Source organism: Microtus oregoni, unplaced genomic scaffold (genome assembly GCF_018167655.1).
Source record: "Microtus oregoni isolate MIOR12 unplaced genomic scaffold, Mior012 000100F_ref0000014, whole genome shotgun sequence".
In the NCBI taxonomy this organism is placed as follows: domain Eukaryota; kingdom Metazoa; phylum Chordata; class Mammalia; order Rodentia; family Cricetidae; genus Microtus; species Microtus oregoni.
The window spans coordinates 2,226,796-2,242,218 of NW_024544713.1; the positions used below are offsets into that span (position 1 = coordinate 2,226,796).

Sequence of the window (15,423 nt, forward strand, 5' to 3'; positions counted from 1 at the left end):
CCTTCTGACTGGGGCCACTGTTAATCTCATGGAGACACAAAGAAAATTTAGGATTATGGCCAAGTACTGACTGAAGTGTTCTGTGAGGCTGGATCATCACAGTCAGCAGTCTTAACGCTGTTCTGAATCTAAAACTCAGAAGAAACAGAGGTGCTTTGAAACATGGATCATCTGGACCATCCATTCCCACCAGAGATTTTTCAGTCGGTCTTCCTCAATCAAACCTTCTGTTTTTAATTAATACACAATGAATCCATAGACTCTCATTTCCTGTGGAAACAAAAGCAAAACCTCATCTTCAAAGTTATATATCTTTTGAATTAAATTTTAAAATCAAAGCAATATATATATGATTAATCCAGCAGCATTTATAATAAAATGTCCTTTAGCAGCTGTTGCTCCTTCCTCATCTGTCAAACAATTTAGACAATACAATAATATACAGTATCTAGACTCTCTGTGTATTTTCCATCTTTAAATGGCTTTTTTTCTTACTCATTTCTTTTATTTTTAATTTTTGGTTTTTTGAGACAATCTTTCTCTGTGTGTCTTTGGCTATCCTGGAACTCACTCTGTAGACTAGGCTGGCCTCAAACTCACAAAGAGATGCCTGCCTCTGCCTCTTGAGTGCTGGAATTAAAAGCATGTGCCACCATGCCTGGATACTCTATTTCTTCTTTTTAAAGACTTTCTTTATCCTTTGTCTTTTCTCTCCCAAGCCTATGTACATTTTGAAACATACTGTAAGCCATTTCGAAGTTTGTTTTTTTTCCATCTGAATCTTTCTTTGCTATATATCTCTATCTTTTTCTCAGCACGTGAGTCTTAAACCTGCTAAGCATTATGGTTTGGATTAAAACTAGTTTTGGTGGCTGGCTCCACCCCATTTCTTAGATTTATGAGAGTCTAGCTTCACAGAGGAGGTACTGGTTGGATCCATGTTTATTGCCATACCTCTAGGGAATTTCAAGTCCCTGCTACCACCAAGAAGCATACTGCCAGCTCCTCATGAACACCATTTAAGTGTTTGGGGGCAGAACCTCTCTTTTTGTTTTTTTCGAGACAAGGTTTCCCTGTAGCTTTGGAGCCTGTTCTGGAACTAGCTCTTGTAGATCAGGCTGGCCTCAAACTCACAAAGATCTGCCCGCCTCTGCCTCCCAAGGACTGGGATTAAAGGTGTGAGCCACCACCACCTGGCTTGTGGCAGAGCCTCTTAAAAGAGCTGTGTGGTTTTTGCAGTTAAAGCTGAGTCAGGAAGCCTCTCTTAAAGGAGCAATGCCTCTGCTTGCCTCTAGCAAACAAAGCCGACCAGAAAAAAAGATGATTACCAAGAAGCTGTACTTGGCTTTGTTCTTCTCTTATGGCAGAGGCTCTGTTAAGAGCAGAAATAATTACTCAAAAACTGTATTATTTAAAACACTATTTGGTCAATAGCTTAAGCATATTGCTAGTTAGTTCTTATATCTTAAATTAACCCATTTCCATTAATCTATGCATCACCACAAGGTCATGGCTTACCTGGAAAGTTTAGGCAGGCTCCAGCAGAGGTGTCTGTCTCCTGTGTTGGCTATATGACTTCTGTCTGACTCTGACCTCTCTCTCTCTCTCTCTCTCTCTCTCTCTCTCTCTCCATCTCTGTCTGGATTTTTTGTCTGGCTTGTTAAGTAATTGGCCAAAACAGCTTTAATCATTAACCAATAAAAGCAGCACATATATAGAAGGACTTCCCACAACATTTTCCCTTTTCTGTTTAAATAAGAAGAAAGGTTTTAACTTTAAATAGTAAAATTACATATAACAAAACAGGTATCAAGCAAGAATTACAGTTACAATATTTATATCTAATTTATTTTTTATCATAACTAAGGAAAACTATAATTATAACTATTATTCAACTCCATCAAAGACCCCAGAAGTATATTATATTACTTAAGTTAACAGGAAATGCATTGTAAGCAACTTCTAAAACTCTAGAATTAACAAAGATATCTTGCTGCCTGGACAGTCCCCCAAACTTTTTCTGTATCATTGGAGTGTCCATCTTCGGCCTACAGGTTCATAGTATCCGGCGCACTTTTCCATGAAGCCAGAAATTTCAGACATTTCCTTCTATATTGGCAGTTGGGCAGTCTTATGTCTCCTGCAGAATGTCTGGCAGACACTTTTATGAAGCAGGTACCCTGAAAAACCATCTCACCTTTAGGCAAGTTTAGCAGTCATTTCTCTGTGGATCCTGCATGTCATACAGCATACCAACAAACAGTCAGGGCAAGAGCAGTTTTTTGCCCAAATGGCTAAGAAACTCCATAAGGAGCCTCTTTGATGCCAATCATCTTCTTGAAGTATATTGGTCCTACCAGCTTATGAGTCTCATTGTCATGAAAAATTTTAAGTTCTTAAAACATTTTAAATGCCATTTTCCATTGGTCTTTGAAAGGTTTGAAGATTATGTATCTAACTTAACTATAACTCTGTACATCTAGAAAACCGAACTAACATGACTACAAGTTTGACTACTATAAATGACTATCTAGTAATCTGTATTTCTTAATTATAGATTACATTTTTAAATGAGCTGCACAAATACAATACCTTAATCAAGAGCAGAAATATACATATAACAAAATTGACCTGAAATTTGTACCAACAAACCGAGGTCTATACCAGTCCAAAGTATTTATCTCTATAGCATATTCTTCTTCTTTTTTTAAATATTTATTTATTTATTTATGATATACACAATATTCTGCCTACATGTATCCCTGTGGGCCAGAAGAGGGCACCAGATCTCTTTACAGATGGTTATGAGCCACCATATGGTTGCTGGGAATTGAACTCAGGACCTCTGGAAGAGCAGCAAGTGCTGTTATCCTCTGAGCCATATCACCAGCCCCTAGCATATTCTTCTTTAAATGAAAACTGTAGTAATAAGGGCGGCGGGGCTGCATCCCCAGCACCCCAGCTGCGTGGCTAGCTTATGCCCGAAATAACAACACACAAACTGTATTCATTTAATCACTGCTTGGCCCATTTCTATCTAGTCTCTTCTAGGCTAATTCTCACATATTAATTTAGCCCATTTCTAATCATCTGTGTAGCGCCCCTAGGTGCGCTTACCGGGAAGATTCTAGCCTATGTCCATCCTGGGTCAGAGCTTCATCGCGTGCGTCTGCCTGAGAGCTGGGAGCATGGCGTCTCTCTGAGGCATCTGCTCCCGAGAGGAGAGCTGTGGAGTCTGAGCTCACTTCCTCTTCCTCCCAGCGTTCTGTTCTGTTTACTCCTCCCACCTATCTTCTAACCAATGAGGGCCAAGCAGTTTCTTTTTATTTAAACAATGACCTTCTTCCATCAGAAAACAAACATTATAAACAATATTTGGGAATTTGGAGATAGTTCCCTCAAAACTGCTTCCTGCTTTTTGTTGTGTGAAGTAATTTTGGGGTTATACCTTTCAGGGGGTCTTGCTGCATCAATCCTCATTAGTCTGAAAGGAATCCACAAGTTCTCATCCTCTGTGGAAACAAAAACAGAACCTCTTTTCCAAAGCAATATATCCTTAGACACAAATTTTGAAGTCATGATACCTTAATATGTGTTGGCTTATCTTAGCAATCCCCAGAATCAAATGTCTCTCTGTAGTCAAAAAATTCAAAAAAAATACAAAAATATGCATAATCCAGACTTGCTGTGTATATTCCATCTTTAGTTGGTTTATTTTTCTTTACTCCTTTAGTCTATAATCCTCTGTAGTCTCTCTCTTTAAAGACATTATTTTATAATTTTTTTAAAAATTTACTTCTTTTAATAACTACCCATATTCTTTTTCTTTTCTCTCCCAAGCCTATGTACATTTATCCAACACTGTGACCCATTTAGAGGTCTTATATACATAATACAGACTCTCTGTATATATTTCATCTTTATGTGGTTTACTTTTCTTACTCTATTATTTTTCTACAATTTTAATATTTATTTTATTACCTTTATTCCTTTAATCTCTGACTTCTGTACTCTTTTATATTTTAGCTGTCTATTCTCTTTTTCCTCTCTCTCTCAAGAATATGTACATTTATTTAACACTGTGACCTATTTAGAGGTCTTTTCTATCTGGATTTGTCTTTATTGTGTGGATATCTGTAATTGTTTTTTTGACCATGAGCGCCTTTTAATAGCATTTATATAAATGCTAAGAAGGCAGGGCTCAGATCAACTCAACCCTGCCTGCTTGCTCCACCCAGTACAGCATGGCAGAGACATGTTCACTGCCTCTGAGACTGCCAGGTGGGAGTTGTCCTTACCACCTCAACACTGGTAAGCAGGTGGCTCATTCTGCCACTAAGTAACTTGCAGCAAGCTGCCAACAAACCCCATTAAAGTGCTTGGCACAGAGTTTGTGCTGCCTAAACCAGGAAGCCAGATCTTAAAGAAGACATGCAATTTTTTGCTGCTAAAATTCAATAAGGAAATCTCTTAAAGGAGTCATGCAAACAGCCTATCTAAAAATATGCTGCTACCAACAAGCTCCAATTGACTCCCATTTCTGTGGGTCTAGAAACAGTCTTAAAAAACAACAACAAAAAAAACTTTTTTAGGTCTTATGTGAATCCAGGCCCTTTGATGGTGGGTGCTATTCTGTTGATGCAGGCTCTGCTCAGACCCCAAATAATTACTCAGAAACTATACTAAACTATTTTATTTAAAACACTTCTTGGCCAATACCTTAGGTGTATTGCTAGCTAGCTCGTATATCTTAAATTAACCTTTTCCCATTAACCTGTGCATCACCATGAGGTCATAGTCTACCTGCAAAGTTTAGGCAGGTGCCAGTGTAAGCATCTGTCTCCTGTGGTGACTATACGGCTCTCTGACTCACCTCAACCAACTATTTTCTAATGAAAGGAAAATAAGAAAACAACAACAACAAAAGCAATTGCGTACATTTTTAGACAATTTTTTTCTTCTTGATCTTCTTTCTAACCTTATCATTAGAAGAAAAGAATGTTCCAATATTCTAGGAGTGTCTCATGTCACCAAAATGCATACCAAGAATTTTCACCAGCCAGGAACAGTGGCATACATTTTTAACCCTAGTGCTAGGGAACCAGAGGCAGGTAGATTTCTATAAATTTCTGGACAGTCTGTTATATATAGTGAGTTCAGTCAGCTGGGTTACATAGTGAGACTCTGAAAAACAAACAGAAAATAAAAACACAATCAAAGAAATCAAAACAAAAACCAGCCAGTTCTCACCATCTACCCAGAGAAAAGATCAAACCAAGCACTACAAAGCATTGCCTTTGCAATATCATTAAGTTCGTTGCTAAGCTATACGCAGCATTAAGCTAATTCAGTGCTCAGTACCATTCCACACCGTTTGGTTACCAGGTCATGACTGTACATAGTGAGGGTTTCTATTCCTTTAAAGGTGATGATATAAATTATGTAATATAATATCCAGAATTCTCCTAGCCGCAAGTACCTAACCTGCTAGGAACAAAGATGGAGCTTGCAAAAGCGCTTACGTAGCACGTACAGCCACGAGAGCAACGGAGAAAACACCGAAGGTGGTGCCCCCTACTGTTTTTGCTCATGGTTTATTTTTCCTCACACTACAAAGGTTTTCCTCTACCGGAAGTTCCTTAGTAGTCACGTGCCAGAAGGCGCTGAAAACACGGTACTACAGCTAGCCAATGAGACGTCTCCCCTGGGAATTAAGGTCCGCCCCCAAGGAAAGTTCCGACGATGGGTATTCCGCTTTTTGCCGTGCTGCTTGACCTGAAGTGAAATTGCTCTCAGTAAGGGTAGCTCAGGTTTTCGCTGCTGCGTAGTTTTCCAGAGCTGACATTTCTCTGAGGTACTGACACCCTGAAACATGGAACAATTCTGCAAGACAGTTCCTACCTTTCTCACCAAACTGTGGGTAATAGTCGACGACGCCGTCTTGGATCATGTGATTCGCTGGAGCAAGGTAAAAGACTATATGGGAAGAAGCATGGGTGTAAATAGAGGAATGTAGCTTTGGAAAGAGTCTTTTCAGAGTGCGGCAAAATTTTAGACAGGGTGAAGGATAGAGGCACAGGACGTTTTCACGAGCCCCTACAGCCGCTTGGTGGACACTGAGTTTCATAAGAAGATGATTAAGCTTTACTTCAGCCAGTGCTGTGATTCCTGGCAAAAGCTACACTCATTTTCTATCATTTTTCATCTTCATAATCACTAAACACTTGTTATATGAGTAAAAATTTACTCAGAATTTTATTGCTTTGCCATAAAAATATGCATAGCACATACTCCAACTTTCCCACCAAGTGTACCTAAACTGGCTGTTCCAGGGCTAGCTACTGTCACCGTTTCTGAGAGAATTTGTGATACACCTTATTTTATCACTGGGGCCTTGCTAGCCTTTCATTGTGTGAACTGGGTGAATTATAAATGCACCCTTTTCACTGAGATTTTGATTTACATTTAGCTTCTAATCACTCTGGCTAGGAATAAAATCTGGTAGAATCTGTTAAAAGCAGATTGTGACTAGTTCTCTAAAGCATCGTGTCCATTTGTTTTTAAAAGAAGGTCTCACTCTATAGCCCAGGTTGGTCTTGGTTCATGATTATCTTGCCTCAGTCCTGCTCAGTACTGGTAATACAGGAATGTACTACCACACTCAGCCAAGGTAAAACTTTTTTATTAATAAAATTTCCAACACAAATATAAAGTGGTATAATAAATTCCCAAGTACCACAGCTCACTTCAAATAGTGGTCAATTCATAGCCACTCTTATTTCATAAACAGCTCTTACTCATAATTCATTTGAGAAAATAGTGTGTATCATCTTTAATTTATAACTTCTTCATAAATATATATTTAAAACAAAAGAAATATAAATTTAAAACAAAAGAAATACTGAAGTAAATATTTTATATTTAAAGAAATTAGAGCTGGGATGCAGGTCGGTGGTACTTATATGAAAGGCTCTGGGCGCATCACCAAAAACCACAAAAATAGTGATAATATCTTATTAATTAATTAAATTGTTTAATTTATTCCAAGAGTTTAGAATCAATCTTTGTATCGCACTGAGCCTTACTGCGGATTTTCATGATTAAGAAATCATTCAAAGCTCACAGGTGCTGTTTCCATGGAATATATGCTTCTCATTGCTGTGATTAGAGTCTTTATATCTGGGTAGGACTATGGACTGCTTCCTTCCCTTGGCAAATTACATAGTACTTTCTTGTATTATGGAAGTCAGACTAAAAGAAGGAGGTTTTCAGGTTCGATTCAGCTCAAATATTCTGAGTCTTGTGTCCTAAATGTCTGTGGTTGTCAGCAGTAGGGGTGTATCTTCAACCTCTGCGAGGCAATCAAAAGCAACAGCAATAACTATATTCTTTTGAGAGCCACTTGGATTTCTCCTAACGACAACTTTGAAAGCGGTTTCCCATGCCTGGTGCTAGAGTATTGCTAGATAGTCTCTGGCTTTGGGGGAAGACTATCATTCCAAGTGACATAATTTCAATTAAACTATTTGTGTATATATATATATATATATATATATCATAATACACTTATATGCATTATCTAATTTTAAGTAATCACAAAATAGTTTAGTTCCTCATGGCCTTTTCAGACATATTTAGTGTTTCTTTTTGTCCTCCCACCATCTCTTGTGCTGTCCTTAATTTTCCCCTCCAGAATCAAGATTCACTGCTTCCCCCCGTTTTTCCTTTCATAGCACCCATATCCTACTATTCCTTTCCCTTGAGCTCCACGCTGTCTACCCCACCCACGCCCACAGGTCCTTTTTTACTTTCTTAGTATTTGTGGTTACCAGAAGTGATATACTCACATATACTTGAAGTTAAGAACTAAGCACCACAAATAAAAAACATTCAGCATTTATCTGTCTGGGTCTGGATTACCTCACTTAGTGTACTCTTTTAATTCCACATATTAACCTGAAAATTTCATGAATCCATTTTTCTTTGTAGCTGAATAATGAATATTTGCTCCCCATTTCTGCCATTCATCCCTCAGGTGAGGGACATTTTAGTTATTTCCTTTTCCTAGTTATTGTGAGTAGTGAGCCATGAAGGTGGCTGGGCAAGTGTCTGCTGGAGTAGTGAGATGTCTAGGCCTTTGGCAGATGTGGAACAGCGGTATAACTGGGTCGTAAGGTAACTTTTTCTTTTAAAAGAGTTTGAAGATTCTCTCCACTGATTTGAGAGTGACTGCAGCAGTTTTCAATCCCATCAGTAGTGAATGATGTGTGACCCCCCCACACACATTCTAATCAGCATTTGTTGTCAGTGATTTTCTTGATCTTAACCATTCTGACTTGGTAAAGTGAAATCTCCTTCACCAAAGTTTTATAAGGAAAAAGCAAATGAAAAACGGAAGTCAAAACCACTAACGCTCTCAAACAGAAAAGCAAAGAAGTTAAAATATGGTAATTATCAGAGGTTAGAGGTTAGTACAGCAAAATAATGTCATTAAAAAATGTCACAGTATTTTGTGTATCATGCTCTTTAATTAAGCAAAAATGTACTCTTACACGCAATGGTACAAACCAGAATATTTGCTTGTTTATGTATAGAACGGAAACTCTTTTTTGAATATTGAAAATATATAAAACTTGTTTGTGACAGTGATTTTATCAGGCCATTGCACATTGGACCAGAAAAACATTTATGGATTTTGAAGATGATATATATATATATATATATATATATATATATATATATATATACTGTAATTCTTCAATTAGGATAGTGGACGCTTGAGCAGTGATATTTTTTAATCTATTGTACTTTATTTTTTGAATTATATGTATGTGATCTGTGTGTGTGTGTGCCTGTATGTCTGTGTATGTCTGTGTACCATGTGAATATGAGTTGAGTTCCCATGGAGGCCAGAAGAAGGTTTCAGTCCCCTGAAACAGGAATTGCAGGTGGTCATAACTGCCTGATGTGGATGCTGAGAAACATACTTGGATTCTCTTCAAGAAACAGTACCTGCTCTTAACTGCTGAGCTGGTTTCTAGCTCCAAATATTATTTTTGATAATGGATATAGAAGTATGAAACAGAAAAAAATGAGACTTCTCCTACATCCTAGCAACACTGAGTTAGAATCAGTTTTTAAATAACAGTTTTACTAAGACGTGTTGTTCATTTCACTCAAAGAATGTAATTCAAAGTTTTTCAAACATGTTTTTAAAGTGGTACATTTACCACCACAATTTAAGAACATTTTTATCTTGTGTAAATTATCAATCTATGTTCGTTCAGTCAGTGCCCAATGTGGAATCATGTTTAAATGCAAGTCACCCTGTTTCACTAACACTTGGATTCAGTTCCAAATCTCAGTTGCTTGCACAGTGTCCTATGAGAACATTCAGAAGATATCTTTTCTAACAGCAAACCCATTTCAGTGCTGGAGCAATTCTTATTAACTGTGCTGTGTGAGAATGCCTTTTGTGGAAGTATTAGCCTTTCCTGTATACTCAACATATGTGATTGTTTGAATGAGAGACCCCCCCATAGGCTGGAGTATTTGACATATGTGATTGTTTGAATGAGAGACCCCCCCATAGGCTGGAGTATTTGAACATTTGGTTTTCAGGTGGTGTCACTGTTGGCAACAGTTTAGGAGACTCAGCATTCCTGGAGGAAGTATGTCATTAGAGACAGGCTTGGAGGTTTTATAATCTTACCCACTTCCAATTCTCTCACATTCTCTGTGAACCATGCTTATGGTTGAGGGTGTTATCTCTTTGCATCCTGCTCCAGCTTCTATGCCTCCCTGCCCTGATGATCTCTCTTAGGCCCTAATAAATTCTCCCTTTTGTAAGTTATCTTGGTCATAGTGCTTTATCACAGTCACTGAAAAGAAACACCCATACCCACATGCACACATAAACTAATATTTCTTGATATATGTTGACATATATAGAATGTACTGATATATAAATATGTATTAATAGTTTACATTGTGCTAATAAAATAGCACTATAGACTACTAAATACATATATATATTCATATATGTGTGTATCTCATTTTTTTTGATTCAGTAGTCCATATTGCTATGTTATTACCTTTAATTCTAACATTGTTATAGCTCACATATTCGTGAGAAAATTCCCCAGTAAAGAAAGCAGTGTCTCCAGATGTGTGTTCACTCAGTAAAATTAGCTATTGTACTTGCAGTTCATTTTTTCTTATCTGAAAAGATCAATTCTATCCATCATGTATAAGTTATAAGTCTAATCTTGTAGCACAATGAATAAAAGCCTAGGGACAGAAATTGGGGTTCAACCTGAAGATTAGAAAAGCAAAACAGCCAGCCACTGGCTCTTGCCTCTACCTCAATCTGAAATGGTGATCCTGCCTCCAGGAATCTCAGAATGAGACTGTGTGAATCTTGTCTCCTCCTGTCTTATATTCCTCTCTAGTGCTGAGATTAAAGGCATGCACCACTATGGCCCTGTTTCTGTGGCAAACTAGTGTGGCTACTAGGATTAAAGGTGTGTGTCACCACTGCCTGGACTATAAGGCTGATCAGTGTGGTTGTTTTACTTTCTGAACTTCAGGCAAGCCTTATTTAATACAAATAAAATATCACTACCTCAGCTAGTTATTAAATTACTGGGCAAGATGATAATGAGCCCAAAGTCCTTTTGTAGTATCAGACTTAAAGATTAGTAGGTTTGTCTGCCAAGTTGCACTTTTATCATTTTTAGAAAACCACAGTGCCCATCTATTCTGTAGATGATATTTAGTATGGTGTTAGCAGCCTCCTGATTAGATTCTATTTTCTCCTCTTCTGTAGAAAAGAAATTAGTATGAATGTTTTCTCTTTTGATTTTAGTTCTGATAACACAATGCAAATAATTATTTTCTAATTTTTCCAATGCTAGGAATCAAACTTAGGGCCTTGTGCTGCTGGTCAAACCCCTGCCACTGAGCTAATCTCCAGACACCCCTGTTTTTGCTCAGTAGGATCTTACTGTACAGAGACATTGCTCTTAAACTTGTGATCCTCCCCCAATTCTCCTCCTGAATGCTAAATTACGTGTGTGATAATACTCCAAGCCAATTACCTGTTTCCTATTTGAATTATTTTTAAGTTATCATACAAAGCAATGAGTCTAATTATGATATTTCATCCACGTGTCATTATAATTTATTCTTATTTACCCCCTCTCTTATTGCCCTACCCCATTTCCCAAGCCTCCTCTTGCTGGTCCCTTCCCCACTCCTGTTCAATGTCACCGTGATCTTTCTAATATGTATGTTATTTTCAGTACTCACTATTTTATTCTCAAAAATCTAAAGATGGTTAATATTCAGAAGGATGCCTATGTGTTTGTCTTTGGATTCACCTTCTTATTTAGCTTCTCTGGAAACATGAATTATAAGCTCAATGTCCTTTATTTATGGCTAGAAACCAAATATGAGTGAGTGCATCCCATGTTCCTCCTTTTGGGTCTGGCTTACCTCACTCAGGATAGTGTTTTCTATTTCCATCCATTTGTATGCAAAATTCAAGAAGTGCACGTACTGGCTTTGTGGGAGCCTAGGCAGTTTAGATGCTCACCTTACTAGACCTGGATAGAGGTGGGCGGTCCTTGGACTTCCCACAGGTCAGGGAACCCTGATTGCTCTTCCAGCAGATGAGGGAGGGGGACTTGATTGGGGGAGGGAAAAGGGAGGCGGTGGCGGGGAAGAGGCAGAAATCCTTAATAAATAAATAAATTTAAAAAAATCCAAAGATGGAGCAAAATAAACAATGTGCTTAACTTGAGACATACATCACTACATTTTCTTTCATTTCATTATGTGTCATTATCAAGCCTCTAATTATTAAGAAACCTTTCATCCAGTTTATAGTTAATATTCTTCTCTATGACATTTTAAACTTTTTGACTCCTTTTAATTGGGTTATTTTTTTGTATCTCCTCAGAGGGTTGATCAAAAAATAGAATAATATGATATTTTGAAGATATTTTCTGACATTCTTTATTAATCTCTGAAGACCAGTCCGTTCTTTGAAAAGCTAAGGTGGTATGGGTTCTGGTTTTACAATAAGTTAGTTTATGAATAGTTTTGAGAAGCAAAAGCAACTAAAGATAACCCCATCCTTCTAAAATGCACATACCTTTCATTATAGTGACTCGGGGACTCCACTAATTACTAGAATAGAATGAATTAAAATCCTGGGCTCCAGGGCCAGAGAAATGATTCAGTGGGTAAAAGTACTTGCTACACAAGCAGAGGACCTAAGTTCAGATCCCAAAATTCACGTGAAATATGTGTCTGGGATGTGTGTGTGTGTGTGTCTCTGTGTGTGTGTCTCTGTGTGTGTGTGTCTCTGTGTGTGTGTGTCTGTGTGTGTGTGCCTGTGTGTGTCTCTGTATTTGTTGAAGACAGGAGAATCACCGGAGATTTCTGGCAGCCTGTCTAGTACCAGGTTCATTAAGAAACCTTGAGTCAAAGGAGTAGATAGAGAAATCAAGTAAGTCACTTAATGTCCTCCCCTGGGTTCCAGAAGAACATGAATGTGTATACAGGAACATGCACCTTTGAACATACATATACACCACACACACACAATCTTGGTAGTTTGGAGGGATTATAAGGAGCCATGTAACCTCTAAAGAACTAAAATATCTGTGGAATCCTATGGGTAAATAATAGATGAGCAGGGCCTATTTTCTTATTCTTAGGTGAAGTAGGGAATCAAGTTTTAAAAACCCTGACATTAAAGCTAGTTCATTCTTCTAATTTCATTTAAGTTTAAATTTCTAATTTAAGAGAATGAGCAGCATATAAGAATATTATCAAAAACAATATTATCACCTTTGTCTACTTTAAAATACTTTTTGTTGCAGTCTACTTTATAGAAAGCAAGTAGTTATAATGCTATCCGCTGATAACTGTTTTCTTCAATTTATGCAATAATATTGTTTTGTATGTTTAAATATCATTTGCGAGGAGCACTGATGCTAAGGGTTGAATTTAGGTGTCTGTCGTTGATCTATATAATTATCATTATCACATATCTCTGTCATTTATTATGCCTTTTGAAATTTTGCCCTTTTCATTTGAAATATATCATTATGATTAATGTAGCATGTCTAATAAAAACTCAGAGACAGAAATTGGGGTTCAACCTGAAAGTCAGAAAGAGAAAACAACCAGCCAGTGAATCTTACCTGGAAATCCTGCTTCCAGGAATCTCAGATTGCGACTGTGTGCAAGAGGTGTCTCCTCCTGTTTTATATTCCTCTCTAGTACTGGGATTGAAGGGATGCACTACTATCGCCCAGTCTCTGTGGCAAACTAGTGTGGACATTGGGATTAAAGGTGTGTGTCACCACTATCTGGTCTGTAAGACAGTTCAGCTGTTTTTTTTCTGATTCTCAGTAAAGCTTTATCTACTAAAATACAAATGGGATATCACTACATTTCCCATTTGTTTCTAAAATAAAAAGAAGGCTGTAAGTAATATAAGAAAAACTATGAACAGTAAGTACAATGACTATATACAATAAATACAGCAAAGAAGTGCATCAACAATGTCTAGTCTATTTGCATTGACAAATTCAGAGAAAATACTCCAAATGTATGCTATCTTGGTGAGTCCAAAGTCTTGTACTTATTTTATTTTCTGTCGTAACCTGCTTTCTGCATCAGATAAACAAGGAAAACTATATCTATCTAGTCTTCAACTCCCCCAGAGACCCAAGAAGGAGATATTATTAACTGAGTAAGCAGAAAGTGCAAGCAAGTGACTTCCAAACAATGTGAGAGATGACAGAAACAGCTGGCTGCCTGGACAGTCATCCAAAGTTCCTGGATTTTGTCAAGTTGACAACTAACACTAAACATTACAATTAGCTAATTATTTTATTTTTTTCCTTTTTGGTTTTTACAAACAGGATTTCTCTGTGTAATAGTCCTGGCTGTCCTAAACTCAATTTGTAGATTGGGCTGGCCTCGAGATCACAGAGATGCACCTGCCTCTGCCTCTCAATTTCTGAGATTAAAGGCATGGGCCACCACGTGCAGCTGGACTAATTCTTTGAATTACTGTCTGTGGAGAGTCTCCAAGTCTGTGGAGAGAAAGTTTCCTTGTATAATCTAGACTGAAATTAAACCCTCAGTCTTCTTGCTTTTGCTTTCCAAATGCTGGGATTACAGATATGCTAAACCATATCTGATTTTGCCTGTTTATGTTTAATTTGTGAGATTTGAGGACACATGCTTTCATGATCAATCCATTGCATTTTGCTTGATAGTACTTCTTTCTTTCTTTTGGTTTGTTGAGACAGAGTTTCTCTGTAGCTTTGGGGCCTATCCTGGAACTAGCTCTTGTAGACCAGGTTGGCCTCGAACTCACAGAGATACACGCGCCTCTGCCTTCCAAGTGCCTGGATTAAAGGTGTGTGCCACCACCGCCTGGCCTCATGGTATGTCTTTTGCTAATATTCTGTATCTTTATGATATATTTTCCTCCATGATAAAGGATTGAAACCAGAGTCTTGTGCGTGATATGAACATACTCAACTAGTGAGCTATACCTCCAGTGTGAAGAATTATTTAATTTGGACTTTAAATTTTCACAAGTTGGGGAATCAAGTGACATTATTTTGAATTATTGCTTGAGTGAAACCTTATTTTTTTCTATAAATGACTATGTTTTGGTTTTCCTTTATTACAAGGATGGTCAGAGCTTTGAGATTATGAATGAAGAAAACTTTTCTAATGAAATACTACCAAAATACTTCAAGCATAACAAAATAGCCAGCTTTATTCGACAACTCAACATGTGTAAGTATGATTTAATTGTACAATTATTAACTTTTATCACAAAAATATCTATTTTATTGTCAATGAATAATTAGAAGTCCAAGTTGAGTGAAAGCTCTTACTGCAGTATATTGTTTAAAGTCTGCATAGCCTTTCTTATGACTGAAGTTCTTCCTTAGTTACTTTTCTATTGATATGATAAAGCACCAAGACCAAGGCAACTTTTAAAAGAAAGCACGTAATTTGGCCTTATAATTCTAGGGAGTAAGAGCGCAGGGCAGCAAGCAGGAAAACATAGCACTGGAGCAGTAGCTGAGAGCATACATCTTGAAACACAGCCACAAGCTCAAAGCCTATCCCAGTGGCACACTTCTTCCCAAAAGGCCACATCTGCTAACCTGTTTTACCAACTAGAGACCAAATATTAAAATATATGTGCTTATGGTGGCCATTATCCTTTGAACCACTAAAGATTTCAAACATAAAATTTCCTTTCTGGAAAGATCTGATTTAAAATTTTGAGTTCAGAATCATGCAGCTGACTGGGACCAAAGATTTATCTAATTTAATCTTCCTGTGCCGGTGCTAAAGAATGGGGACTAAAGGGATTAA

At 37.5% G+C, this 15,423-nt stretch overlaps 1 protein-coding gene across 1 annotated transcript in view; it reads left to right on the forward strand.

Annotated features, from left to right (window-relative positions):
- The first annotated feature begins 5,872 nt into the window (after positions 1–5,872).
- The window catches only part of LOC121443108 (heat shock factor protein 3-like), a 46,501-nt gene continuing 36,950 nt past the window's right edge, over positions 5,873–15,423 (forward strand). Inside the window, exons 1-2 of the mRNA XM_041644788.1 lie at positions 5,873–5,968; positions 14,724–14,832. Of these exons, the coding sequence (XP_041500722.1) occupies positions 5,873–5,968; positions 14,724–14,832 (205 nt within the window). The remainder of the gene's footprint in view (positions 5,969–14,723; positions 14,833–15,423) is intronic.